The sequence below is a fragment of the Oncorhynchus kisutch genome, linkage group LG17 (genome assembly GCF_002021735.2).
Source record: "Oncorhynchus kisutch isolate 150728-3 linkage group LG17, Okis_V2, whole genome shotgun sequence".
In the NCBI taxonomy this organism is placed as follows: Eukaryota; Metazoa; Chordata; class Actinopteri; order Salmoniformes; family Salmonidae; genus Oncorhynchus; species Oncorhynchus kisutch.
The window spans coordinates 61,531,250-61,556,079 of NC_034190.2; the positions used below are offsets into that span (position 1 = coordinate 61,531,250).

Sequence of the window (24,830 nt, forward strand, 5' to 3'; positions counted from 1 at the left end):
GTGGTGCAACGTGGCGTTGGTGGATGGAGCGAGACATGATGTCCCAGATGTGCTCAATTGAATTCAGGTCTGGGGAACGGGCGGGCCAGTCCATAGCATCAATACTTTCCTCTTGCAGGAACTGCTGACACACTCCAGCCACATGAGGTCTAGCATTGTCTTGCATTAGGAGGAACCCAGGGCCAACCGCACCAGCATATGGTCTCACAAGGGGTCTGAGGATCTCATCTCGGTACCTAATGGCAGTCAGGCTACTTATCCTGTATATCAGTTTGAGGTTTAATTCATCTTTATTTAAAAATCCTCTACACATACTTTATTTTTTATTTTTTTTTACGGTGTCTTGCTGTCTCGTGACTGTCACAGTAAATATATTTGAGCTTCTTGACTTAAAGATGATCATATATTCAGTATTATTTACAGTTAGAAGACACTATATGCTACAGATTTATTACAGTTGGTTGAACATTCTGCATTTGAAATGTTTTTGATTGTTAAAGTAATATATAACATTTGAAATTGACTATGTAGCTTTAAAACTTTTTTTTTTAGAATTCTGGGTGTGACGCAATCCTACCTAAGCCTACAAATTATATATTCCTTTTATAGCTGTTGATCAATTTCCCTTGAGACAGAACAAACACAGATAATTTCACAAACAATCAAAACTTTGAGCCACCCCATACTGTAGTTAAAGTGCTCACTGCAGGAAGACAAATTTAGTACAAAATGATAGACTAAGAATTTAATTTAACAGCAAATAAGTGATTTTTGTTTGTCATCCATCTCATTCATTGTATTTAGAAATTTGACCCTCCAGCCTGGCCTCATAGACTAGACGTAACAAAGTAAATGTCTGGTTACGTAAGACAGAAGGTTACTTAACGCAAAAACAAAAGTAGGGTAGCTGTTTTGGGTGGATGGCTAGGTGCATAAAGTGAACATTTAAAAACAAAAAGGTTGCGTGTTCGAATCTCAATACGGACAACTTTGGCTTTTTAGCTAATTAACAACTTTGCAATATCTACTACTTTTTTAGATACTTTGCAACTACTTGCATGTTATCTAACGCTTCCCCTAACCTTAATCCTTTAACCTAACTCCTAACCCTAAAGTTAACCCTAAACTTAACTCTAAACCTAACCCCTAACCCAAACCCTAACCTAGCTCAAGTTAGCCATCTTGCTAATGTTAGCATGAGCCAGCTACTGTAGCTAATGTTCGACACAGCCAATTGGAATTCTTAATATATCATACATTTTGCAAATTCGTAACATATTGTAAGATTTGGAATTCGTAGCATATTGTACAAATTGACATTTGTAACATATCATATGAAATGGATGATGGACAGCCACAAATTAAAACATATCATACTAATTGACTTTTGACTTTTTTTATGCTGCTAATACATAGTGACAGATTGCACACAGTGTAGTAGTTACAGACCCAAAGACCACATAGTATCCATGGTCCATGATTGTACTGCCTCTTATGCCAAGCCCAAAATTGATGGGAAGAGTAAGACTGACTTTTAAGTGAGAACGCCTATGACATCTATGATAGATCACATCTTGAGATTGAAGCTTATCAAACATATGTATGAAAGCCAGGGTGAATTTCACTCTTTGTCCCTGATTACTATTTGTTTTGGACTGACTTTTGCTGGAGTGGCAATGTTGACTATGAGATTACTCATAACTGTAACACAATGCTAGCTATAGGTTTGGTATGTGTGTGTGAGTGTGTGTGACAAACAGAGAGAGATACATTTTTGTTATTTTAAACTTCTCATTCAATATCTACAGTATATACAATACAATCCCACCACTCCTGGTGAGCTAAGCAAATTATATTGAAGATATATGCCCAAAATAAACCATTTTGTATTGTCTCACCACTTAAAGGGCAAATACAGCATCCACTAAGGATGAAACAACCAGCAACTGCCTAAGTGTGTGTGTTTTAATCACACCATAGAGCAGGGGACACAAATCCAAGCCTAGAGATCCTCAGTATTGTTTTATTTTCTAACTGGTAGTTAATTAAGCAATAAGGCCTGAGGGGGTGTGGTATATGGCCAATATACCACGGCTAAGGACTGTTTTTAGGGACAATGCAATGCGGAGTGCCTGGATACAGCCCTTAGCCGTGGTATATTGGTCATATACTGCTTACCCCAGAGGTGCATTCTTGCTATTATAAACTGGTTACCAACATAATTAGAAGGGTAAAAATAATTGTTTTGTCATACCCGTGGAATACGGTCTGATATACTACCGCTTTCAGCCAAACAGCATTCAGGACTCAAACCACCCAGTTTATAATAGATTTTTTACATTGAGGATCAACTCTCCAATTGTATGGTACAAGAATTTAGTTAAATAGTTGCCGGATTCATAACTGCGGCTCTTTATTGACTGCTGTTCATTTTCCTTGTGCTTTTTTTGTTTTCCTCTTGTGATTTCTTTTCACAAAAGGCTTAGCCATGATTCCCTTCTCTGTTGTTGTTCTCCTGCTGTGTGCCACCCCTCCACCCACCCCCTCTGTGGCACTGCCCTTTAAGCAGAAGGGCTTCTTGGACTTTGGGAAGAGCATCGATGTAGAGGGGCTGATGATGATGGTGAACGATGAAGAGGAGGGCTCAGCAGTTGAGGAATACTACAAACCAGAATACTACAAACCAGAACAGCCTACTTGCCCATTCGGCTGTCAGTGTAACCAGAAGGTTGTGCAGTGCTCTGACTTGGGTGAGTTAAAAGATACAAAGTCACAATATTTTATTCTCTTCAAATGATTCTTCACACTAAACATACAATTGTCAATGTGTAGACAGCAGTCACACTGCACAACTGCACGTTACTTTTTAGTGCTACGTGGAGTCTGGGGTATCTGGTGTCTTCCTAATTATATGGTGACATCTCACACACAAACAACAACAAAGTGCAACATATGCATGCAAACCATAGCCCAGATAATTACTCAGCATTTATCAAATTACAGTATGATGATCAAATCTAACTTGTGGAATTATCCAGACATAACCTTAAGAGTGAGAACATACTGTGTGTGTCAAAGAGGTATATTGTCATGATTCATATTTTTTTTTTTATTATTTCACCTTTATTTAACCAGGTAGGCTAGTTGAGAACAAGTTCTCATTTGCAACTGCGACCTGGCCAAGATAAAGAATAGCAGTGTGAACAGACAACACAGAGTTACACATGGAGTAAACAATTAACAAGTCAATAACACAGTAGAAAAAAAAGAAAAAAAAGAGTCTATATACATTGTGTGCAAAAGGCATGAGGAGGTAGGCGAATGATTACAATTTTGCAGATTAACACTGGAGTGATAAATGATCAGATGGTCATGTACAGGTAGAGATATTGGTGTGCAAAAGAGCAGAAAAGTAAATAAAAACAGTATGGGGATGAGGTAGGTAAAAATGGGTGGGCTATTTACCCATAGACTATGTACAGCTGCAGCGATCGGTTAGCTGCTCAGATAGCAGATGTTTGAAGTTGGTGAGGGAGATAAAAGTCTCCAACCTCAGCGATTTTTGCAATTCGTTCCAGTCACAGGCAGCAGAGAACTGTAACGAAAGGCGGCCAAATAAGGTGTTGGCTTTAGGGATGATCAGTGAGCGAGCGCGTGCTACGGGTGGGATGGATGGGTGTTGCCATCGTGACCAGTGAACTGAGATAAGGCGGAGCTTTACCTAGCATGGACTTGTAGATGACCTGGAGCCAGTTGGTCTGGCGACGAATATGTAGCGAGGGCCAGCCGACTAGAGCATACAAGTCGCAGTGGTGGGTGGTATAAGGTGCTTTAGTGATAAAACGGATGGCACTGTGATAAACTGCATCCAGTTTGCTGAGTAGAGTGTTGGAAGCAATTTTGTAGATGATTTCGCCGAAGTCGAGGATCGGTAGGATAGTCAGTTTTACTAGGGTAAGTTTGGCGGCGTGAGTGAAGGAGGCTTTGTTGCGGAATAGAAAGCCGACTCTTGATTTGACTTTCGATTGGAGATGTTTGATATGAGTCTGGAAGGAGAGTTTACAGTCTAGCCAGACACAGACACCTAGGTACTTATAGATGTCCACATATTCAAGGTCGGAACCATCCATGCTGGTCAGGCGTGCGGGTGCAGGCAGCGAACGGTTGAAAAGCATGCATTTGGTTTTACTAGTGTTTAAGAGCAGTTGGAGGCCACGGAAGGAGTGTTGTATGGCAATGAAGCTCGTTTGGAGGTTAGATAGCACAGTGTCCAAGCACAGTGTCCATAGATTTAACACTTTTTAAAAAGCAACAATAACAATTGTTTATATTACAACTGAATTGTAATCATTGTGAACTGACAGAATGTGGAAAAGTGTGTAAAGTCAAGCAGGTAAGTTAATCTCTTGTGGTTTGATCTGCAGGTTTACACTATGTGCCATATGACGTCCCCCCGGAGACCAGGCTCCTGGACCTTCAAAGCAACCAGATCACAGAGATAAGAGAGGATGACTTCAAGGGTCTCAGCAACCTCTATGTGAGCACCAACAGTCATAACACAAATGGTGGAAGAGAGTTCTGGCATTTCAATAGAAGGATACATCACTTGTCTGTCTTTGCTTTTTTCATAGTAGCGCCCCCTTTCAGTGTCCATACTGAAAATATAAACACTTTTAATGCTGTGTCTTCAAATAATATATTGTTTACTATATAGTACATAACTTATTATATAATGGTAATGGGCTGATTCGTATCTGTGTTTGAATATATCATGGTTTAGTATTACAATGAAAACAATGCTTGTATATATTTATTTTGGGTCAGGGTGGCTGGTCTCCTCATGACCTATCCCTCTTTTCTCAGGCTCTGGTGTTGGTGAATAACAAGATCTCCAGGGTGCACCTGCGGGCCTTCATGCCCCTCAGAAGGATGCAAAAGCTCTACTTCTCCCACAACCAGTTGACAGCCGTGCCCAAGAACCTGCCCTCCTCCCTGGTGGAGCTCCGTATACATGAAAACCATATCAAGAAGGTGGCGGCTAGAGATGTCTCTGGCCTGGGCAGCATGAAATGCACTGGTGAGATGACAAGCTATAGTTGGACCTTAGGCCATAATTATAATGTGTTAGCACCAGATATGGCAACAGCAAAACACATCTAACATCTTTGAAGTCTTTGAAGTCTACATCTAGCCGCTTGAGTACTGGAGTGGGTATTGGCATTGACTTAAACACATATTTTCTCCTAAAGAGATGGGAGGAATCCTATTCAGAACAGTGGTTTGGAGCCGGGAGCCTTTGATGGTCTCAAACTTACCTTCCTTTGCATTTCTGAGGCAAAACTCACAGGCATCCCTAAAGGTAGAAAGCATGGCATAACCTTTACAATAATTATATTTGGAGTGTTCCGCTAAGTGTTCTGTTCATTATCATTTCAACTTCCCACACATTTCCACTGAAAAAATCTTTTGAATCTATCGGTCACTTCTTCTCCTTCACCATACAGATATCCCCGAGGGTCTACATGAGTTGCATTTGGATCAGAATCAAATTCAAGCCATTGAGACCTAAGACCTAAGGCAATATGAGGGTTTGCACAGGTACGTCTGGACAAGTAGCTTTACAAGAGGGTGTTCTAAAAGTCCATCGCATTATGCATTTATGAGGAGTTTATGAATGCTGTAGATCTATATATTTTTTTCATTGCTCAGAAAACTTTGGGGGGAAATAAAATCACCCGCTGGCCGAATTTGGCATGAGAGCCGCCTATTGGGGAACCCTGCAATAGAGGGTGAGGGTATCATGATAGAGGGTATCATGATATTTATTTATTTATTTTATTTTACCTTTATTTAACCAGGTAGGCAAGTTGAGAACAAGTTCTCATTTACAATTGCGACCTGGCCAAGATAAAGCAAAGCAGTTCGACAGATAAAACGACACAGAGTTACACATGGAGTAAAAACAAACATACAGTTAATAATGCAGTATAAAGAAGTCTATATACAATGTGAGCAAATGAGGTGAGAAGGGAGGTAAAGGCAAAAAAGGCCATGATGGCAAAGTAAATACAATATAGCAAGTAAAATACTGGAATGGTAGTTTTGCAATGGAAGAATGTGCAAAGTAGAAATAAAAATTATGGGGTGCAAAGGAGCAAAATAAATTAATTAATTAAAATTAAATACAGTTGGGAAAGAGGTAGTTGTTTGGGCTAAATTATAGGTGGGCTATGTACAGGTGCAGTAATCTGTGAGCTGCTCTGACAGTTGGTGCTTAAAGCTAGTGAGGGAGATAAGTGTTTCCAGTTTCAGAGATTTTTGTAGTTCGTTCCAGTCATTGGCAGCAGAGAACTGGAAGGAGAGGCGGCCAAAGAAAGAATTGGTTTTGGGGGTGACTAGAGAGATATACCTGCTGGAGCGTGTGCTACAGGTGGGAGATGCTATGGTGACCAGCGAGCTGAGATAAGGGGGGACTTTACCTAGCAGGGTCTTGTAGATGACATGGAGCCAGTGGGTTTGGCGACGAGTATGAAGCGAGGGCCAGCCAACGAGAGCGTACAGGTCACAATGGTGGGTAGTATAGGTGGCTTTGGTGATAATACGGATTGCACTGTGATAGACTGCATCCAATTTGTTGAGTAGGGTATTGGAGGCTATTTTGTAAATGACATCGCCAAAGTCGAGGATTGGTAGGATGGTCAGTTTTACAAGGGTATGTTTGGCAGCATGAGTGAAGGATGCTTTGTTGCGAAATAGGAAGCCAATTCTAGATTTAACTTTGGATTGGAGATGTTTGATATGGGTCTGGAAGGAGAGTTTACAGTCTAACCAGACACCTAAGTATTTGTAGTTGTCCACGTATTCTAAGTCAGAGCCGTCCAGAGTAGTGATGTTGGACAGGCGGGTAGGTGCAGGTAGCGATCGGTTGAAGAGCATGCATTTAGTTTTACTTGTATTTAAGAGCAATTGGAGGCCACGGAAGGAGAGTTGTATGGCATTGAAGCTTGCCTGGAGGGTTGTTAACACAGTGTCCAAAGAAGGGCCGGAAGTATACAGAATGGTGTCGTCTGCGTAGAGGTGGATCAGGGACTCACCAGCAGCAAGAGCGACCTCATTGATGTATACAGAGAAGAGAGTCGGTCCAAGAATTGAACCCTGTGGCACTCCCATAGAGACTGCCAGAGGTCCGGACAGCAGACCCTCCGATTTGACACACTGAACTCTATCAGAGAAGTAGTTGGTGAACCAGGCGAGGCAATCATTTGAGAAACCAAGGCTGTCGAGTCTGCCGATGAGGATATGGTGATTGACAGAGTCGAAAGCCTTGGCCAGATCAATGAATACGGCTGCACAGTAATGTTTCTTATCGATGGCGGTTAAGATATCGTTTAGGACCTTGAGCGTGGCTGAGGTGCACCCATGACCAGCTCTGAAACCAGATTGCATAGCAGAGAAGGTATACTGAGATTCGAAATGGTCGGTAATCTGTTTGTTGACTTGGCTTTCGAAGACCTTAGAAAGGCACGGTAGGATAGATATAGGTCTGTAGCAGTTTGGGTCAAGAGTGTCCCCCCCTTTGAAGTGGGGGATGACCGCAGCTGCTTTCCAATCTTTGGGAATCTCAGACGACACGAAAGAGAGGTTGAACAGGCTAGTAATAGGGGTGGCAACAATTTCGGCAGATAATTTTAGAAAGAAAGGGTCCAGATTGTCTAGCCCGGCTGATTTGTAGGGGTCCAGATTTTGCAGCTCTTTCAGAACATCAGCTGAATGGATTTGGGAGAAGGAGAAATGGGGAAGGCTTGGGCGAGTTGCTGTTGGGGGTGCAGTGCTGTTGTCCGGGGTAGGAGTAGCCAGGTGGAAAGCATGGCCAGCCGTAGAAAAATGCTTATTGAAATTCTCAATTATGGTGGATTTATCAGTGGTGACAGTGTTTCCTATCTTCAGTGCAGTGGGCAGCTGGGAGGAGGTGTTCTTATTCTCCATGGACTTTACAGTGTCCCAGAACTTTTTTGAGTTAGTGTTGCAGGAAGCAAATTTCTGCTTGAAAAAGCTAGCCTTGGCTTTTCTAACTGCCTGTGTATAATGGTTTCTAGCTTCCCTGAACAGCTGCATATCACGGGGGCTGTTCGATGCTAATGCAGAACGCCATAGGATGTTTTTGTGTTGGTTAAGGGCAGTCAGGTCTGGGGAGAACCAAGGGCTATATCTGTTCCTGGTTCTAAATTTCTTGAATGGGGCATGTTTATTTAAGATGGTTAGGAAGGCATTTTTAAAAAATATCCAGGCATCCTCTACTGACGGGATGAGATCAATATCCTTCCACGATACCCCGGCCAGGTCGATTAGAAAGGCCTGCTCGCAGAAGTGTTTCAGGGAGCGTTTTACAGTGATGAGTGGAGGTCGTTTGACCGCTGACCCATTACGGAGGCAGGCAATGAGGCAGTGGTCGCTGAGATCTTGGTTGAAGACAGCAGAGGTGTATTTAGAGGGGAAGTTGGTTAGGATGATATCTATGAGGGTGCCCGTGTTTAAGGCTTTGGGGAGGTACCTGGTAGGTTCATTGATAATTTGTGTGAGATTGAGGGCATCAAGTTTAGATTGTAGGATGGCTGGGGTGTTAAGCATGTTCCAGTTTAGGTCGCCTAGCAGCACGAACTCTGAAGATAGATGGGGGGGCAATCAGTTCACATATGGTGTCCAGAGCACAGCTGGGGGCAGAGGGTGGTCTATAGCAGGCGGCAACGGTGAGAGACTTGTTTTTAGAGAGGTGGATTTTTAAAAGTAGAAGTTCAAATTGTTTGGGTACAGACCTGGATAGTAGGACAGAACTCTGCAGGCTATCTTTGCAGTAGATTGCAACACCGCCCCCTTTGGCAGTTCTATCTTGTCTGAAAATGTTGTAGTTTGAATTTTTGGTGGTCTTCCTAAGCCAGGATTCAGACACAGCTAGAACATCCGGGTTGGCAGAGTGTGCTAAAGCAGTGAATAGAACAAACTTAGGGAGGAGGCTTCTAATGTTAACATGCATGAAACCAAGGCTATTACGGTTACAGAAGTCGTCAAAAGAGAGCGCCTGGGGAATAGGAGTGGAGCTAGGCACTGCAGGGCCTGGATTCACCTCTACATCGCCAGAGGAACATAGGAGGAGTAGAATAAGGGTACGGCTAAAAGCTATGAGAATTGGTCGTCTAGAACGTCTGGAACATAGAGTAAAAGGAGGTTTCTGGGGGCGATAAAATAGCATCAAGGTATAATGTACAGACAAATGTATGGTAGGATGTGAATACAGTGGAGGTAAACCTAGGTATTGAGTGATGAAGAGAGAGATATTGTCTCTAGAAACATCGTTGAAACCAGGAGATGTCATTGCATGTGTGGGTGGTGGAACTAATAGGTTGGATAAGGTATAGTGAGCAGGACTAGAGGCTCTACAGTGAAATAAGCCAATAAACACTAACCAGAACAGCAATGGACAAGACATATTGACATTAAGGAGAGGCATGCTTAGTCGAGTGATCAAAAGGGTCCGGTGAGTGGAGAGGTTGGTTGGTGATTTAGACAGCTAGCCAGGGCATCGGTAGCAAGCTAGCATAGGATGGAGGTCTGTTGTTAGCCACCTCTTGCGTTCCGTGTGGTAGAGGGGATTAATCCAAATCACACAACAACAACAAAAATAAAAACAATAGATATAGTTATAGAGGCCCAAGAAGAAAACATAATAATAATAATAATAATAAAAAAATAAAAAATAAAAAATTGTCATGATAGAGGGTATCAATAGAAGGGTATCATGATGATACCCAACAGTTTCTGTTGTGCAACTTGATTACTCTTCTATTATGCTGTTGTTATGCTTTAATTTTTTTAAATAAATGTTGTCCTTTCAAGATAAGAAGTGAGCATCTGAAATCAAATCAAATGTATTTATACAGCCCTTCGTACATCAGCTGATATCTCAAAGTGCTGTACAGAGATTTGATTTGATTTGAGCATCTGAGATTTTTTTCATATATAATTTTCGTTCTTGGACATAGAATACAGTAATCACCAGGAAATTAGCTGAAAGGGATTTTAATTTTGGAATTCTGATTCCAAGTATTCCCACGCAAAAATGGAGAGGCATATGTGATCGTATCCCAATGTAATCATCAACGTTTGAAATGATTCTGTTTTTGTCAAATACTATATCTGTTTAGGATTGTTGCGGTCAATTTGCAGTGTACAAATTATTAATAACTATGTTACGGTGGCCCGACCATTCGGTCAAGGAAAAATCGGCCCATGGCTGAATGTAATTAGGGACCCCTTCTCTAGTTGGTCTGCCCTTCATTGTCTCATCAATCACTCAATTTCAATGTGTGTGTGTGTGTGTGTGTAGGTGTGGGTGTTAGGTTGGGTCTAGGCTACAATCACATTCACCACATTGAGCACGGCAGCCTGTATTACCTAAAAACCTGAGAGAGCTGCATCTTGAGAACAACCAGATCCCCAATGTCCCTGGAGGCCTTGCTGGAATGAAGTATCTGCAGGTAAAGTGTGGAGGGGGTTGTGAAGCAGCATCAATCACATCAACATTAGTGATTTCACTTATGTTAATAACAATTAATATCTGTAATGTTTTTTAAACATCAGCATTGGTGATTTCACTTGATATGTTATGTTATGTTGATAACAGTTGATATATGTAATGTTTTTTAAACAGGTGGTCTACCTTCACTCCAACTACATCAGCCAGGTTGACATGAATGACTTCTGCCCTGAGGGTTTTGGTGTGAAGAAGACTTACTACAACGGGATCAGTCTATTTGATAACCCAATCAACTATTGGGAGGTGGAGCCGGCCACCTTCCGCTGTGTCAGCAACAGGATGGCCGTACAGTTTGGCAACCACAAAAAGTAGTGCATGAGAGGCACCAGCTGGGGAGGAATACATGCAACTCAGATGTCAAATAAATTACTTTATTACACAGTTCAAAAACAATGAATTGATAGTCTGCCGTAGCGTAAAAGATAGATAACTAAAACATAACTGAAGTCTGTTTTGCATGCATGGGGTGGGCGATATTGTATATTGGGAAAAAATGCATCCTCCTCATCACTACAATCAATCAATCCAATCTATTTCGATAAGACTTTGTTTTTTGTCAAATGTTAGGCGGGTCATTCCACGAAATGAGTCCCTTTTGCGTCCCTTTGATATTTTAAGTAAAATTTTAGCACCAATAATGCATTTTAATAGTCAGTTAAATTAAGTGCCCTTTAATATAGAGCACATTCATACTTGCAAATTCAGCATTTTGACATTTTCCCATGTGCACTATGGGACTTCAAGGAAGAGTTTAACCCACTTAACCCCTACATTTTCCCAGGTTTTCACCATCATAGCCCTAGTTATTTTTGTTGCTTGACAAAGTCATTTCTGAAAATTATTATTTATATTATGTGATTAGTGATTAATTTTAAGGATAAAAAACCTGTCCCTCGTTTTAAGGTCAACCATGATTATTAATAAATCATTTTCTTTGTTTGTTTTTGTTTGATCTCAACTGACCTTTGATCTGACAACTGATCTCATGTTTTGGATATAAAAGAACAATACAAACTGTCAGTTGAAAGATTTAGTCACCTTCAGAAGAATTGATCACTCATAAAAAAATCATAAAAAAATTGTTGTTATGATGTGTTTGGAAATGATTTAAAATACATTTTGCATACCTTTTTATAAATCTTGTGATTTCTTCAACAAATTCATGTCATTAGATGTTTTTTCTAAGTATATCAATATTTTACTATTTTATCCCACCTATTAGAATATTCTCAATATTCTTGCAGACTTGCTAACTTTTTAATAGGCCTGACAAAAATAAAAATACTGGCCAAACATTAATGAGTCACTGACATAATTTACAAACGACTTTCCCTTCAACTAAAAAAAACACGCCCTGCCACCAAATCTACTAAGATGTAATGGTCAAAACTATTGACACAATAATGGACTACATGCAGCAGGTGAGCTATAATATATTTTACCATAGCCTCATATACTAAGAAAATATTGTGTTCTACAACAGTCAGTGGTGAAATTCCTTGCCCAACTTGCATTTTATTTAACGTGCGAAAACACCTGTCAGCTTTCCTGTGTGACTGTAGCCTATCTTTCTGCCTGCAGGTAAGGAATTGTTTGTGTGTGTATTATTGTGTGTGTATTATGTTTTGAAAGTAGGTTATTAATAAATCACTCTTATAGTTTATTTCTTGACCAACTACCAACTTTACAAAATAGTGGGCCTATGTAGCCTACAGTATTGTTTCATGACAGATGAGATGTAGGCCTAATAATGTACAGTGCTTTCAGAAAGTATTCATGCCCCTTGACCTTTTCCTAAATGTCTTGTGTTACAAAATTGGAATACAATTAATTAAATTGTAATTTTTTGTCAACGATCTACACAAAATACTCTGTAATGTCAAAGTGGAAGAAAAATTCTAACATTTGTAAAAAAGTAATGAATAATAAAACACTAATATATATTGATAAGTATTCAACCCCCTGAATCAATACATGTTAGAGTCACCTTTTAGACTTACCTTTGGCAGGGATTACAGCTGTGACTCTTTCTGGTTAAGTCTCTAAGAGCTTTGCACACCTGGATTGTACAATATTTGCACATTATAATTTTTTTAATTCTTTAAGCTCTGTCAAGTTTGGTTGTTGGTCATTGTTAGACAGACATTTTTAAGTCTTGCCATATACTTTCAAGACAATTTTCAGTCAGAACTGTAACTAATCCACTTAGCAACATTCAATGTCGTATTGGTAAGCAACTCCAGTGTATATTTGGTCTTGTGTTTTAAGTTATTGTCATGCTGAAAGGTGAATTTGTCTTACAGTGTATGTTGGAAAGCAGACTGAACCAGGTTTTCCACTAGGATTTTTCCTGTGCTTAACTCTATTGTGTGTCCTTTTATCATAAAAAAAACTTCATAGTCCTTGCTGATGACAAGCATACCCATAACAAGATGCAGCCACCACAATGCTTGAACAAGTGAAGAGTGGTACTCAGTGATGTGTTGTGTTGAATTTGCTCCAAACATATGCTTTGTGTTCATGACTTTGACACCATTTTTGCAGTTTTGCCTCCGTGCCTTATTGCAAACCGGATGCATGTTTTGAAATATTTTTATTCTCTACAGGCTTCCTTCTCTTCACTCTGTCAATTAAGTTAGTATTGTGGAGTAATTACAATGTTGTTGATCCATCCTAAGTTTTCTCCTATCACAGCCATTAAACTCTGTAACTGTTTTAAAGTCAACATTGGCCTCATGGTGAAATCCTTGACCGGTTTCCTTCCCCTCCGGCAAATGAATTAGGAAGGACGCCTGTAACTTTGTTGTGAATGGGTGTATTGATTCACCATCCAAAGTGTAATTAATAAATTTACCCTGCTCAAAAGGATATTCAATGTATGCTTTTATCTACCAATATGTGCCCTTCTTTGTGACAAATTGGAAAATGTCCCTGCTCTGTGTGGTTGAATCTGTGTTTGAAATGTGGTAGTCATTCAAAAATCATGTTTAACACTATTATTGCACACAGAGTCCATGCAACTTATTATGTGACTTGCTAAGCACATTTTTACTCCTGAACTTATTTAGGCATGTCAGAACAATGGGGCTGAATACTTATTGACTCAAAACATTTCAGCTTTATTTTACCCCCTTTTTCGATCTTGTCTCATCTCTGCAACTCCCCAACGTGCTCGGGAGACAAAGGTCAAGTCATGCGTCCTCCGAAACATGACACACCAAACCGCGCTTCTTAACACCCGCCCGCTTAACCCGGAAGCCAGCCGCACCAATGTGTCAGAAACACTGTTCACCTGACAAACCGAGGTCAACCTGCAGGCGCCCAGCCCGTCACAAGGAGTCGCTAGAGCGAGATGAGCCAAGTAAAGCCGCCCCGGCCAAACCCTCCCCTAACCCGGACGATGGTTGGCCAATGGGACTCCCGATCACGGCTGGTTGTTACACAGCCCGGGAGTGAACCAGGGTCTGTAGTGACGCCTTAGACCGCTGCGCCACTCTGGAGTCCCCATCTTTTCATTAATTTGTAAGATTTTCAAAAAACATCATTCCACTTTGACATTATGGGGTATTGTGTGTAGGCCAGTGACAAAACATCACAATTTCATTTTTAGCTGTAACACCAACAAAATGTGGAAAAAGTCGAGGGGTGTGAATACATTCTGAAGGCACTGTATGGTGTGTCTTTAAAAAAAAAGTTAAGCACTGCAAGTCTATAACTAGACTACAGTAAACCTACTGATTGAATGTTAGAAAATTGCAAGAACAATTGAGTGAAATCCTTTACCAACCTGCACCTGTTTCTACAATGTCAAATCTGCTGCTAAACCGAATAGGTAAACTGTCACAGGGTGGAGTTTTGAATGCATATTCTGTACACCAGCCCTCATCACAGGAAAAGATAAATCAGAGGCTTGATGCTCTGATGAACATTTATTATTCCCATACCGACTATTCTCACTCAACTGTGAACACTTTGCCTTTGTACGATATGTAGAAGCTGTGTGCAACCAGGTAAGTTGAAACATACATATACAGTAGAACTGGAGTCTCAATCAGTTAAATAAAGGATAAATAAAAATAACAAATACAAATCTCCAGTCCTGGAGATTGAATCGTGTGTGTAACTGCTTGGCTGGAACTGCCAGGACCAAAGTTAGAGATGCATATCAAGGACTTTCTGGGCACAAAGCATTCATAAAATAAATATATTTGAGAAGCTAATTTTAATTTTATGTTGTTGTTTTTTTAGATTCCCAGAAGAACCAAGGATAAGGAGTGTGAAGACGGGACAGAGGTTTTCCAAGACATTGTGGTAAATATAATATATTTAATCTATTTTACTAAATGTGCTAAATGTTGCGAATGTATCGGCGCAATATGAAATAATTTGGCCTTTGAGTTGTGGATGATTTTGTTATGACATGTGTGGTATTTGGATGAGGTGTCCTACAGGGCAACTGTAGTGTGTGTTGAGAAGTAAAGCTTCCAGTGTGGATTCACTCCTTAATCAGTAGCCTGCGTGTATATTATTTTATATTAACCACAAGTAAAGTATAGTGCATATTAGGCTACATTGGTGGTAGCTGTGGGATGGCCTTTGTAAGGAATTGTTGCCATTTGGGACTTGGTGTGAATGGAAAGAGGCTCTGCCTCCGGCCCTAGGCCTAAATATTTTGTGGCGCAGGGAGTACAGCTCTCGTCTCTGCACAGCAGAATCCATGGATCCAGCCCAAATACAGCTCACGCTCTCTCTACATCAGCCTGTTACTTTCTTTTTCAAATAGGTTCTTGTTTGGACGGACAAGTTGTCATTGTAAACATGAATTGTTTCTTAATTTACTTACCTGTACCTGTATAAACAAAAATTAAAATCCGCATCATATATACTGTTAATACTGTGTAGGCTATATTGAATTAAATGTATAGGATAGGTGAGATCAGGACGATGTCCTGATGTTATAGCCTACCCATCTTGAAGCCTAATTTGTAAATGCCTCCGTTATGAGCTGCATATCACCTATCATAACGCAAAAACATACTCCTGTTTATGTTTTTCTTGTCATAAACAAATGATCCATTTCATGTTTAGATTAAAGATTAGTTCAAGAGAGAGAGGAAGGAAGGATGCATTTAACAAGCAAAGACTGTCTAGTTTACAAGTATTATAACAGGGCCTGAATTAATAACCTGGATGTGAATCCTACTGTGTACCGGATATTCTTTCATTTTAGTTGAGAAAGGACAATGGGCATGCTAATTGTAGCCTCTGGAAAGAGTGTGACATTATCCATCATAATTGTGTTTTCTGATTTTGAAGGAGCTTAGCATTCCACCAAGAACGTTAAGTAAGTAGCTACGGTCTTTCAAGTTGATTTATTTTGAATCAAGGTAGCTAACGCTATTAACTTAAGGTAACGTAGCTAAGGTAAACATTGTTAGCACTAGTTATCTACATTGCTAAAGTTAGCCAACTAGCTAGCATACGAAAACCAGTCCTTACTGTGGCTAAGTGGCTTTAAAAAAACGAATCTTAGCTAGTTACCGATGATGTCGTTTAATTTGTGACCACGTTTTTGTTGTTTTGTGTAACTAAATAACTGTTTAGCAAGCTAGCTAACGTTCGTCAATTTAAATTGAAACGAGTTGACGTAACGACGTTAGTTTGTTAGCTAGCTACATACGAGCTCCTAATTAGCTAACTAGCTACGTTTCCACAATAACAAGCTGCTTGTAGCTTGGTGGTTATCCAGTTATCTGGGTGGTTTATCTAGCTAACGTTAGCTAGTCATTTAGGATTAGCGAAATTTAACAATGTCATGTAGCTAACTTAACTAGCTAGTAGCTACTGTACTGACTGTAACGTTAGATGTTTGTTGTTAACAACAATGACCTACCTAGCTTCCTGACTGTTGTGATTAACGTTAGCTACTAATGCCAAAGATGAGAGAGATATATACTGGCTATGCTATTGTATATAGCTAGCCAGCTAGCTTGGACCTCTGCCTGTCTAACTATCTACTGTAGCTACGTCGTTGTTGGCTTGGTTCATTGAGCTAGCCTAGAAAGCCAGTCATCATTGCCTATTTTCCATGTTGATGTTTAGTAAACTTCGTGAGAGTTACGTCACTGATATCATGACTGACAGACATGTTGTGTATTTGTTTCCCTTGCTCAAATAAGTGTGTCATTCTTATTTTAAAGGGATACACCGTGCAAGATGATTTGGCCTAGAAGCTAGCTGTTATCATTACATTAGTAACTTTCAGTTTGGTTGGCTTGCTAGCTATAGGCATGGTAGACACTAACATTAACGTTACTAGTTAAGCTACACATTAGAGAGATCTTAGCTACACATTAGAGAGATCTTAGCTACCTATCTAGATGCTGAAACATGAGTTTAGATAATCAACCTAATTTAATGTAAAAATTAATTCCTTTGTTTGAGTTTATGCTCTTTCAGTTCCGTTTTTTACTGTTTTGCCAGGTGTGAAGTGTTTTGTCCCTCTTTTTTTTTTTATAGGAAAGCAGTTTAAGTATTCAGACAACACAGAAGTTGTTGGGATTTCTGCATCCCCGTTGTCAACTTCCACCCCTAACAAAGTGATGACCTCACAGCAGCATCCCCTCCCCAATGCAAACGTCAACCCTCCCCTCCTTGTCCCCCAGAACTCTTCAGCTCACCACGGTAGGCCTCACATTCACCCAAACCAGCTGGACTCTACTCAGAGTAGTGCTGCGGGGCACCTTGCCCCCCACAGAGGTCTGATGGGTGGTGTGGGGTCCTCATCAGTGGGGACCTCCAGCGGAGTGGCAGTGAACAGGGGCGCCTCGGCCTCCTGCACTAACTCTGCCATTTCCAGGAGGCCCTCATCGGGACGCTTCGAACCCTGGCCCGAGGAGGCCGTAGATAACGCTTACGGCTTGTACTCGCTGCACCGCATGTTTGACATAGTGGGAGCCCAGCTTACACACCGTGACGTGCGAGTGCTCTCCTTCCTGTTCGTGGACGTCATCGACGAGTATGAGCGCGGAGGCATCAGGAGCGGCCGGGATTTCTTGCTAGCTCTGGAGCGCCAGGGGCGCTGTGATGAGACCAACTTCAGACACGTCCTGCAGCTGCTCCGTATCATCACGCGGCACGACCTGCTGCCCTACGTCACACTCAGGAAGAGACAGACTGGTGAGTGGTGGTTTCCTTCTCAACCTTTGCCTTTTTCAGGCCCACTAAAATTCTATTGAAAATGAAAAAGCAAACTAAATCTATTGGCGTTAAGGCAGAAAACATAGGTTGCCGATCCCCAAAATGTTATGTTGTCAGTCTCCAAAATGTTATGCCAAACATTTTTTACCACTTTTCGCCAGCTTCTTGAAAACACACTTTTTGTGTTTTCTTAGTTAATAATTGACAATTTGCATTAAATGTAAATATTAAGTCACTAACCAAAAGCGTTGCTGTGCTTTGCTTTTCAGTGTGCCCAGACCCAGTGGATAAGTACCTGGAAGAGACGTCAGTGCGTTATGTGTCCCCCAGAGGAGGAGAGAGCAGGGAGGCTACACCCCATAGGAGGACAGGTGAATATGTGACTTTGCATGTATACATCTACATACAGTATGTGTGTGTGTGGGGGGAGTAATAAAGTTGGTGGAAATAGTGAAATTAATACATCTCTAAATATCTTAGCATTTTTTTCCCTACTCCACTAACAGGCCCCCAACCAGTAATATGCTGTTCTCCATCGGGGCCCCAGGTGGGGCCCCCCCGCACCAAGCCAGGCCCCCCATTACCGAGCCGCAAAAGGAAGAGGGCCCACACCACAGGAGACTGCAGGGAGAAGCAAACCTGTGGTAAGGGAATTCAAAAGAAACTGTTTTGTTTAGTAACTTTATTCCTTCAGAGGTTGCATGTGTGTATTTACTTTTTGACAGTTCTTTCATGACAAGGAATTACAAAAGAGTTGGCTATCTGCGACCAAACTATACAGTTGCTGAATTAAGTCATTCCTTGACTGTATTGTTTCCATGGCATTAGACGACACACACTTCCTCTCTATAACCATTCCACTTGCTCTTCCCTATTCACCCCACACCCCTGCAGACATCCGCCTACGAGTGCGCGCCGAGTACTGCCAGCATGAATCAGCACTTCAGGGAAACGTCTTCTCCAACAAGCAGGAGGCTCTGGAGAGGCAGTTTGAGAGGTTCAACCAGGCAAACACTATTCTCAAGTCCCGGGACCTGGGCTCCATCATCTGTGACATCAAGTTCTCGGAGCTCACATACCTAGATGCTTTCTGGCGGGATTATATCAACGGCTCCCTGCTGGAGGCCCTGAAGGGCGTCTTCATCACAGACTCACTCAAACAGGCAGTGGGCCATGAGGCCATCAAACTGCTGGTCAATGTGGATGAGGAGGACTATCAGGCCGGCCGCCGCAAGCTGCTCCGGAACCTGGTCACTGGAGGTGGGGCTGGGGCCGGGGCTGCTGCCACACCCGAAGGGAGCAGAGGGACTCCATCCTCTTAGAAGTGCATGTCTGCTTCTTTTAGCAGGGGGGGGGCACCCATGTCCCAAATAAGATAACTTAACGGCGAGGACAGAAGCAAGGAAAGTATAAAGTACGTTCTGATTCAGGAAGAAGTATGAGGAAGAATGCTGGGTGCCCTGCCCTTTCATCTATGAAGGGAATGTGAAATTAAAGTGAGCAAGAGTAAGTTGAGTTAGATGTATGGAACACAGACATAAGATAAGTGTTTTGAATGTTGAAGGTTTAGTTTTTTCTGCTGGAAGGACAATGCTAATATTTTATATTGTAACTTGTGAATTGACTATAAAATCTGATTTAACATTTTCTTTTGGTATCACACAGCTCTTTGCCATAAAGTGTTCTTGAAATGGCCCCTAGTAGACTATTACTACACATGGCTATAAACAAGTCCCTGTTGGGACATTTAGCATTTTGTTTACTGCCAGACAGGGACAAAATCATTGTAAGCCAGGGACATGCCATCATTATAATTATTTGGTAGTAAATCATTTACAAATATTTTTGGTATGTTGTCAAATGAACAATTCTTGTGTGGGTCATTCTTGATGATTTGGTTCAAAAGGATTGAAAAGATTAAGCGTACTGAGTGGTTTCAGATGTGCTTCAAAATTGCAATACAAAATTCAACAACAGAATGCAGTAATAAGTATTAAAAAAACAGCAAGTCATTTTGAAATAATTTTGACCCCAAATACTGTATCTACCCTCATCTCAAATACAAATGTCCTTTTTGAATATGTGTGTTCACCCATGGCTCAGACTTCTATTTCTTGATTTGCTTGTCAATATTAGAATTTAATCAGAAAGACGCATTCATTAAAGCTGGACTCTTTAGTGGTGAAACTGCCACGTCTGTTTGCGATATTACAACAACAAAGACGGTACTTCAAATAACAGTTTTTTCCCGTCTGACATCATCTCACATCATTGCAAGCACGATAGAACAGCAGCGTGGGTACCACAATGCACCGCTGCTCTGTTTCAAAAACAAAAGCACCTGGGGTTTTTAAAACAACTTTAACAATTGTTTTATTATATTTGAGTTACAACCAACAAAGTTCCCCCCTTGTTTTTGCTTTTTAATTGTAATTTCATGTAAAGAGAAAAGTCTCTACACACTGCATTTAGTACTTTCAAACATTTATTTGGGGAAGTACACTGGGAGCACCATTTTGTTTGATTGAGTTCATCAATATCATACCTAATTATACCATTGTAGTAAAATGTATGTGTTTCATGCAAATGTACAAGACCAGAGTAGTTGGTGATTATTTTGGACCACATTTTCAAGACATCTTTGTCCACAGTTCATTATCCTACAATCAATCTGACACAATGTAGCAGTGTAGTGCTATCCAAGTTAGGAGCCTCTGATACTTGCTTTAGGAAACAAGGCAACTTTAAACATGTTTTACCGCCTTGGACCAATCAGTAAGTTTAGTCAAAGTGCTGTCTGAGATATCGTGTGTGATGAACGTACAGGCAGAGTCAGATCCACAGATGATTAACATTGATCAGACTGCCATCTGATAAAATATTTAATACATTTGGCTATACCTTTGACATATGAGGGTGTTTTCTAGGCAACATTTTTTATAGGTTGTGAGGTCAAGAGCAGTGATGTGTTGGAAAGTGGTTCACTTCATTCTTGTTTGCATTGTAAGAATGTCCTCAGTCTCATACAGATGTGGTCAAATATATTGGCACCCTTGCTTGATTCACTATTTATTCTAAAATAAGTTGAAATTAAAAAATATTTTGGATTTTACAAGTGTATTTGTTTGATTTACAACAGCACATGGGCATGAAGAACAAAAACATATTTTTCCAGATTTTTCCCTTCAAAGTAAAAAATGGCCTGGACTAATTAATATAGTCAAATTAATTTGGTTGGAGGCATGATTCTCATTTACTGCATAATTTTACTTACTCACCTGTTGTAAGTTGCAGGTGCCTATGGGGTAAATTTGATTGCCATTCAATCAGTTTTGAAAAGAACAAACCGAAGATTCTACTCCATTGCGCTCTATTGTGAAATGCAAGAGTGCGAATATATTTGACTGCATCTGTAGGCTACAGCAGTTGTCTGCCTCTGTTTAAGTGTACAATGTGTACATCAGTTACTTTAAACGGATGTTCAATATCTATACGATTCCACATGAAAAGGTAATATAGTTCATCAGAGTGCAGTATCTGTTATATTTGTATTCCCCTAATATGTTTTAATTTGTGTTGGTAAATTAATGTTATAGCCGACAAGATTAGCATTTTAGCGCTGCTACTTAGATTTTTCCTGGATCAATGAACTTTTATGGAAGATTAAAGGATTTTGCCAACTGCTTTCAAAATTCACTCTTGCTTTTAACTCTTGTTAAAATGATCAGTGACATTTCCCTTTACCTTTCCATGTATTAAATAAAAGAGCTAGTCATATTTGGTACTAAAATCTAATCTTGGTACATAAAAGGTTCTGCCAGGTTCTGTTTTGAGTAAGAAGACCAGAAATTAAATTCACATTGTTTTGCAATATGTCATGTGCCATCTTTTATTTCAGTTTTGCTGCTACTTTTTACATTTTCTTGCTTTTAGATGAGAAAAATACATTTAAAAGGAATTCTTACCCAATTATCTATAGATAGATTTTTTTTTTTTTTTTAAAGAGTCCCCTCAGCCAACTGACGTTATTGAGGAGTTTGCCATACCACACATTAAAGCAAGTATTATGATGCAATACAGCTGTTCATGTTTCCCTAATGGAATATAACACAAAGTTGCAAATTGGTATCTATTATATAGGTTCTATGTTAATTGTTTTTATGCCTTAATAGATTGCATGTCTAGTTATGATCCCCAGAAACATGAGACAACTTCAATGAATTCAATAGGCTATATTCTTTGCAACTTTTTAAAATGCATTTTTCTTGTGGAGTGCAAGCAAATGGAACTGGTCATAAATTGGAGAGAAATTGTCAATACATACCATACAGCAGATGGGAAGGAGCACTTTATTTTTTTTCTGTTCTAAATATTCCCCTGTAGCACACAAACATAGTCAAATCCCCTACTCAGAAATCTTGGACATAAAAGCAAGAAATGCATCACATTGTTTGCCCATATTTGCTGTATGTTGTTATTTTGTAATTATTTTATTTGTGCTGACCAAAAAAGAGATTGTGGTTTTACGTGAATATTTACATTGATGTGTGGCTGGTACATTTGTCTGCACAAATAAAAAAATAAGTTGTTTAAAAGTCAATAAAAATGTTGTGTAAACAATGTGACATTTTGAGCAGATTGCATTGATTTGACATTTGCTTAACTACTGTTTTTATTTTATTCCAAGAAATAGAATGATTGAGGATGACTGAAACCATCTCTAGTCTAATGAAAACATGTGTTATTTTGACGATGTTTCATGCCCATTTGTGTTGTAGTAGAATATAGTAGTTGCGTAGTTGTATATACTGTAGTATGTAAAACTGGAATTCTTCAGTTCTGCAGTTTTTCCTTTTTCTTTCAGCAAAGAGCCCTACCTAGAACCCTGCAAGTCATTAGGGTTAGTAGCAGGACAGAGACAACAGTCAGGAGAAGTACCAGTACATCCCCATTATGGTAAGCATACCTGGGCATCTTGTAGGACTCGGTGCCCAAGTGTGCTGCACCCTTGTACCTCATAGCCAATTCTAGCCAGAAGATGGCGTTGTCCATTGGTTTGAGAGGTGTATCGCGGTGGAGCTTTGACATCCTGCGCATATTCTCTCTGTAGGGCTTACTCTTGTCCAGGGCCTAGGTTCCACCTCTAGGTCCGTCGCCTCGAGAATCTTAGCCACACCCCTGGCCTTTTGACGAAGCATGTTGTCAAACTGGTCAAAGATGAGAGGAAGGCCTAACATGGGAACCCCATGGTAGATGGCTTTATAGATCCCATTGGTGCTCCCGTGTGTCACAAAGGCTCTTGTTTTTGGATGGCCAAGTAGGTCGTTCTGAGGCAGCCAGTTCACCAGCAGTGTGTTGTTGCCTAGAGTAGAGGGCTGTCCTGTATGTCTCCACACCACCTTCTGAGGCAGGCGGGCGAAGGCAGCTGCAATTATCTCTGATATCTCCGGGAGGAAGCTACCCAGCAGACTCCCCAAAGACATGACCACGACCCCATGTTCCCCCGAGCTCTGCACAAATACCTCTAACTCTGCAGGCAAAGGCTTAGAGGGCTTACACTGGAAGCCCCCCATGTAGACCACACTAGGCATGGTAGGGCTTGGAAACTCGAACACAACGTCCACTCTCAGCCATAGGTCAGCCCCCTGAATGAGAGAATAGATATTGGTGTTTGGATCGATGAATTCGTTGATCAGACCCTGGTATAGAGGTCTTGTTATGCCATAATCAATATAAAGAGAGATCTCATAATGCAAGAAGTTTTTCAGTTTGTTGACTAAACTAATTTGATTTGTGACCAGTGACCCAATAGTTGGTATGTAAGAAAGGGGTGAAGGTGCAATCGCAAAGTGTCCCTCTGCATTGGTGATCCAACGAACATTGAGCACAATAGGAAGACCCAAGTAACTCCCCAATACAACTCCAGGATCTGTCAATATTAAATAAAAATTGGCTGCCTTCAGCTTCTCCATGAACTGTTTGTCCTCCATTGCTAAGCGGGCCATTTCAGCACTGCAGCGATGGGCCGCCTCCAGCAAATGAATGTTTTCTTTCTTTAGCTTGATGAAGGACAAAGTCCATATCTCTAGGCTCCTCTTCAGGAAGGATGCCATGTACTGCGGGTCCTCCAGACTGCTGGCCCTGGCCACGGGCAATGTGATGGAGGAGTAGTGGCGGGCGTGTTCAGGGATGTACCAGCTGGTGGATGAGCGGACCACTGTTAAAGTGTGACCCGCAGGTCCAGCTCTCGCAGGAGGATGTCCATGTTGAGCCAATGGCTGCCGTCCACAGGGTACACCAGGATGTTGCCAGCCTGGCTCTGAGCTGGGAACACCCACAGGAGACAGGTCAGAAGGAGGAGAGCAGGACATGGAGGGAAGCAGGGTGGGGCTGCCACAGTGACTATCATGGTTTGTAGAGGAAAAAGAATGTAACAAATACGGTTGCTTTCGGTATTTGAAAGTGTTTTCATTGACCACTGCTTTCCACCCCGTCTCACCACACACACAGGCATTAATTCATTTGACTATAGTCTCAAACATACCTTCCAAAATAAAGGAAACACCAACATAAAGTGTCTTAATAAGGGCGTTGGGCCACCACAAGCCAGAACAGCTTCAGTGCACCTTGGCATAGATTCTACAAGTGTCTGGAACTCTATGGTAGGGATGCGACACCATTCTTCCACGAGAAATTCCATCATTTGGTGTTTTGTTGATGGAAAACAACGTCTCTTGCGCCACTCTAGAATCTCCCATAAGTGTTCAATTGTGGGTGAGATCTGGTGACTGATTCCGGTACGGCATATGATTTAAATCATTTTCATGCTCATCAAACCATTCAGTGACCACTCATGCCCTGTGGATGAGGGCATTGTCATCCTATGGCGGCTTAACCATGGTAGCCAAAATAATGGCCTGCTCAGCAGTTTTATACATGACCCTAAGCATGATGGGATGTTAATTGCTTAATTAACTCAGGAACCACACCTGTGTGGAAGCACCTGCTTTCATACTTTGTATCCCTCATTTACTCAAGT

The 24,830-nt window shown here is 40.9% G+C and overlaps 1 protein-coding gene and 2 pseudogenes across 1 annotated transcript; 2 read left to right on the forward strand and 1 right to left on the reverse strand.

Moving 5' to 3' along the window:
• Positions 1-2,488: 2,488 nt before the first annotated feature.
• Positions 2,489-11,185, forward strand: LOC109907013 (biglycan-like; annotated as a pseudogene).
• A 4,571-nt stretch (positions 11,186-15,756) lies between these two features.
• On the forward strand, positions 15,757-22,039 carry dedd (death effector domain containing). The gene is made up of 5 exons (XM_020506440.2): positions 15,757-15,935; positions 17,111-17,770; positions 18,061-18,162; positions 18,298-18,435; positions 18,686-22,039. The coding sequence occupies exons 2-5, from the start codon at positions 17,194-17,196 to the stop codon at positions 19,111-19,113; spliced, it is 1,245 nt and encodes a 414-aa protein (XP_020362029.1). The 5' UTR covers positions 15,757-15,935; positions 17,111-17,193; the 3' UTR covers positions 19,114-22,039.
• Positions 22,040-22,571: 532 nt separating this feature from the next.
• LOC109907014 (UDP-glucuronosyltransferase 2A1 pseudogene) lies at positions 22,572-24,200 on the reverse strand (annotated as a pseudogene).
• Between the last annotated feature and the right edge of the window lie 630 nt (positions 24,201-24,830).

Coding starts and splice junctions, on each gene's coding strand:
- dedd (XM_020506440.2), top strand. CDS start 17,194: ATGACCTCACAGCAGCATCCCCTCCCCAATGCAAACGTCAACCCTCCC. Junction 18,163..18,297: donor TACACCCCATAGGAGGACAG/GTGAATATGTGA, acceptor CTCCACTAACAG/GCCCCCAACCAGTAATATGC. Junction 18,436..18,685: donor CAGGGAGAAGCAAACCTGTG/GTAAGGGAATTC, acceptor ACACCCCTGCAG/ACATCCGCCTACGAGTGCGC.